Here is a 4,748-nt window from a genome sequence, read left to right as displayed (position 1 = left end):
TCAGCTCTGGGTAGGCACCCGCACCAGCCCCAGCAGGACCCTGAGCACCAAGCCCAGTCTCAGTCCCTTTTCTTTCTGCCTCGGATCACCATACATCTCTTTACATCCAAGCCTGCAGCCTACGGCCACAAGGCAGGGGCCCTGAGCATCCCCCTTCCACGCCCTCCAAACCTCAGCAAACCCCCGTCCCTCATCTGCTTGTACCACCAGACCCCTCCACAGCCCACGCACATACACGCAAGCACATGCACCCACTGATGTGTAGATCCTCAGACAAGCACCTCCGTACATGCCTGGGAGCCCCCAGCCCTAGCTCTACCTTCTGATGCCCTGAACTCTATGTATTCATACTTATCCACCCTCTGGCCTCTTTCAACCAGCCTGATGCCAAGCACACCAACCTGCCCCAGCAACAGACTGCGAAGAGCCAGATCTGACCCATCCCCTCAGTGGTGCAGTAGGACCAGAGCGGCTGGCTCGCTCCTTTAAACATGCACTCATCTGTCGGCCTGATCAGGAGTATCAAGTCTAAATGTTGGAGCTGATGAAGATGATTTTCCGCAGGAGGCCCCTCCCTACAGGGAAACTAGGAAGTGTCCACTATGGAATTCCCAGAGGCCTGAGTGGGGCTCAGGCTTTGCTTACCCAGTGATGGCCCTTGATCTCTGACCTTCCTGTGGGGAGCTTCTCTACCTTGACACCCCTTTCCCTGCACTTTCCTCTTGGTGGGCACTTCTGGGTCAGGCAGCTGAAAAGCCAGAGCACCTGGGAAGAAGTCTGGATGCACCCACATGGTGGGCAGCCCTTCTCTACCTCTGATCACCCTACCCAGCCCCCACCTTCCCATTACCTCCGACCTCCAGCACTGTGACAACAGCCTCACAGCAGGCCTGGCCTCGCTCATTCTGGGCCCTGCAGCTGTACACACCGGCGTCCTGCGCGCTGCAGCTCCGCAGCCTCAGGCAGCTGGGCTCAGGGGCCGGCAGGGGCAGGGGTTGCCCATCCTGGAACCAGCTGAGGCTGGGCTGGGGCGTCCCGCTCACCACCACCCGCAGCCGCAGGTCGCTGCCCGCAAACACTGCTGCGTCCTTCAGGGGCCGCAGGAAAACTGGCGCCCCCGCCACGGCCCCTCCTCCGGCCCCCACCTTGGCCCTCTTCGGGGGCACCCCGGGGCTGGGGGGTGCCCTCGTGCCCGCCTCCTCGCCTCGCGTTCCCCGGGCTTTCTGCATAGCTTCTGAGAGCTGGGCTGGGGAAAACGCTGGAACTGACGGTCACAGGGGCACCCGGGGATGGTGCCCTGGAAGACGAGTCCTGGGGGGCCGGCGCCCTGCCTTCCTGCTGCCCGCCCGCCTTCGGCCTGTGCTACCCAGAAGGTCACCAGGGCGGCCAGCCGGCAATTGCGCCTCGGGGGCTATTTTTAGGCCCCCCTTCTCGGGTTTCGAGGGAGCTGTGGAGGGAGGGGGCAGCAGAGGAGGGAACTTGGACTCCACTCCGCTCCTTCCCTCCCTCCAGGAGACCCCATTGCTCCCCAGCAAGCTTAAACTGGTCCCAGCCCCCTACCCCATGGCGTGTCTGAACCCAAGCCCACTCCCAGTCAGGTTACCCCTGGGCTCAGTCCATTTCCCTTCCTCCCTGCTCTCGGACCCCTGATTCCCAGGCCCACTCTGCTGGAGAGAGGGACAGGAGGTCTTGGGTGAAACGTCTGAGAGGCAGGTGAGAAGGAAGGCCCAATGGAGGTGAGCAGGTAGCCAGAGAAGAGAGGCGGCTTGCAGACTCCATGACAGCATGGTGAACAGTAAGACCAGGAGCAGGCAGTCAAGTGGATTCAGACTCCCAGCTGGTCCTGCCTTTACTTGCTGGGTGACACCAAGCCTCTCTCAGGACCTCAACTGTCAAAATAGGTGGTCGAACAGGGTCCAGTAGACAAAGAAGAGTAGGAGGGACATTCCAGGCAAAGGGAACAGCGTGACCAAAATCAGAGCATGATGATAGTAGAGATGTTCTGAGAATTAGAGGAGTTTAGATGTATTGAACTGCAGTGGGGAGGGGTGAGTGGGGGTGGGAGATGGGACCTGACCCAGGGGGCTTTGCTTGCTAAGATCTGTATCCTAATGGCAGTTGGGTGCCACTGTGGAGTATGTTTTGGAAAGGTCCCTCTGGGAGCCACAGTGTAGAGGGCAGGTTGGACATGGGAGAGTTGGGGACCAGTTAGAGCTGTGGTTCTCAAAGGAGATGCCTTTAAAAGTACAGATACCCAGGCCCCACCCCCGGAGACACAGGTTCAGTAGTGGGTGCTGGGAGGGTACAGGAATCTGCACATGCGACAAGTGGCCCAGATGACTCTGATGCATCTAAGGGTTGCACTTTGAGAAATATCAAGATAGGATGCAACCACTTACAAAGGTTCAGGTGAGACTTCTGTGATGGTATAGTTCTGTATCTTGACTGTGGTGGTGGTCACATGAATCTACATTTGTGATAAAATTGCACAGAACTAAATGCATGCACATGCACACACAAATGAGTGCATATAATACTGGTAAAATCTGAAGGAGGTGCGTGAACTGTATCAATGGCAATTTTCTGGTTTTGATAATGTACTATAGCTATGCAAGAAGTTACCATAAGGGGAAACCAGGTGAAAGTTATACAGGATATCTCTGTATTGTTTCTTTAACCACATGTGAATCTACAATTAACTCAAAATAAAAAGTTTTTAAAAGATGTCCAGGTAAGAGGCCTGGGCCTGACCTTGAGCCTTGAGGGATGAAGCCTGGGAAGGCAGAGAGAAGCCACAGGAGGAGCCCTGAGTCATTCGGAGATGGTGAAAGATACTCTGAATGTCCCCTCATTTTGTTCCTCACCTTCATTCCGGGAGATAGAAGTCAAAGTGTGCTTGTGTCCAAGGAGAGGGTAAGAAAAGAAACAATTATGTCCATGGGGATTAATAGCCTTGAGGAATGCAATGATTTTTTGTTCACATACATTAAAGCTTACTCTTTGTTCTGTGCAGTTCTCTGAGTTTTGACAAATCCAGAGAATCGTGCATTTGCTACCCCAGGACCATCCAGAACAGTCTGATCACCCTAAATATTTGCCTGAGCATCCCCTTTGTAGTCAACCACACTTCTTTGTAGTCAACCTCCACCAGCCCCCGGCAACCACTGATGATTAATTGAATTCTTAAACATAAATTGAATCCTAAAAGGTAAAAATGTAGTGGCAAGGCAATGGAAGCGGATGGAACATCAAGTACAAAGGACCGGAGACTATTTTTAAAAACCAATAACCCAAAGCCACCCAGCACTGTGCCTCAACAATTTGTGTGGAATGCACTAGGTGGTCTGTACATTTTGGTTGGTTGGTTGATTGCATAAATGAACCGTGTGATCTTGAGAAAGTCACTTAACATCTCTAAGCCTCATTTTCCTCATCTATAAAATGGAGGTAACCAAACTCAGGGTTCATTCATTCATTCAACAAACATTTTTCAGTTTCTACTATATGCCTGGCTCTGTTCTAGGCACTAGAATTATAGCAGTGAACAAAATAGACAAGGATTCCTGCCTCTGTGTTGATTATAGTTGAGGAAGGAGACAAATAAATATAAAGCAATAAAAAATAAAGATCATTAGAAGGAGATAAGCACTATATAAAAAAAAATGGAGCCGAGTAATGGAGATGGGAAGGCGGTGGGAGGTTGCATTTTCAAACCGGGTGGTTTGAGCCTTGCTGAGTGAGGAAGGGAATGGTGCAGACGACTGCTCCAGGCAGAGGTGGGACTGTGCCTGGTGGGCTCGTAGAAGAGCCAGGAGGCCAGCGGGGCTGGAGCGAGTGAGGGGGAGAGTGGAGGGACATAGGGTCAAACACGTAGCAGAGGCCAGATCCCCTAGCATCTTGTGGTCAATGGCACTTTTATTCCTAGTGAACTGTGAAGTCATCTCAGAGGATTTTGAGCCGAGGAATTACATGATCTGACTTAGGTTGTTGTGATGGCTTTAAATTATTTTATTAAATATTAAAAGAAATATTAACTATTTAAAAGGGTCTGGCATGGAGCCTGGAACATGGCTCGTGCGTCTCCTGTCCGAATATTCACAATGAGGGCTTTCATTGAGGTGCATGAGGGAGTATGTGGGCCTGGGTAGGGAGGGCACAGGCCCTTTCGAGTGTCTGGTGCCCTCTCCTGGAGGAGCTCACACTAGCTGTGATAGTGGGAAGCCATCAGGCTCTGGCCAGACCTGTCACCAGGCAGCTGTCTACAAGGCGCTCATCTGTCCCTCAGAATGGGCCCCACAGTGCCCTGGGCCTGGCGCCAGGCGGGGCGTGTGCTGCCAGTCTGCCCTGCCTAGCGATCACAAGCCTATGGTGTCATGGAAAGACATCTGAGCTCTGGAGGCCAAGGAGCTTGGGGCCCAGTCTTCTGCCACAGATATGCTGTGTGACCTTCATGGTTCACTCTACCTCTCTGGGCTGTGGGGAGCTTCCTCCAAGTCCTAACGATGCACCATTGGCCTAGGACATGGTAAAAGCTCGGTAAATGTTGGTTGCATCAGTGAATAAAGTGGGGGCCATCAGCCTTTCTGATAAATATTTAATTTAGAGAAAAACAAAAGTGCCCAGTGGGTACTCATTCAACAAGTATTTAAATATTTAATGAGCACCTTCTATGGACCAAACGCACTTCGGGGCACCAGGGATACTGCAGTGAATAAAACCAATGAAAGCCTTGCCTTCGGATACCTGAA

At 52.3% G+C, this 4,748-nt stretch overlaps 1 protein-coding gene across 1 annotated transcript; it reads right to left on the bottom strand.

Annotated features, from left to right (window-relative positions):
• On the bottom strand, nucleotides 1-1,229 carry LOC120587742 (striated muscle preferentially expressed protein kinase-like). Its single transcript, XM_039844923.1, has 2 exons — nucleotides 851-1,229; nucleotides 1-119 (listed from the first exon to the last, which is right to left on the bottom strand). The coding sequence occupies exons 1-2, from the start codon at nucleotides 1,227-1,229 to the stop codon at nucleotides 1-3; spliced, it is 498 nt and encodes a 165-aa protein (XP_039700857.1).
• Between the last annotated feature and the right edge of the window lie 3,519 nt (nucleotides 1,230-4,748).

This window comes from Pteropus medius, unplaced genomic scaffold (genome assembly GCF_902729225.1).
Source record: "Pteropus medius unplaced genomic scaffold, Ma_sr-lr_union100, whole genome shotgun sequence".
Classification (NCBI taxonomy): domain Eukaryota; kingdom Metazoa; phylum Chordata; class Mammalia; order Chiroptera; family Pteropodidae; genus Pteropus; species Pteropus medius.
The sequence above is the reverse complement of the archived record's forward strand: the minus strand, read 5'-3'. Positions and strand labels throughout refer to the sequence as shown.

Bases quoted from the DNA above. Each gene is read 5' to 3' on its own strand.
- LOC120587742 (XM_039844923.1), bottom strand. From the start codon at position 1,229: ATGCAGAAAGCCCGGGGAACGCGAGGCGAGGAGGCGGGCACGAGGGCA. The intron at 120-850 runs GTAATGGGAAGG...TTGTGGCCGTAG, and splicing joins CACAGTGCTGGAGGTCGGAG to GCTGCAGGCTTGGATGTAAA.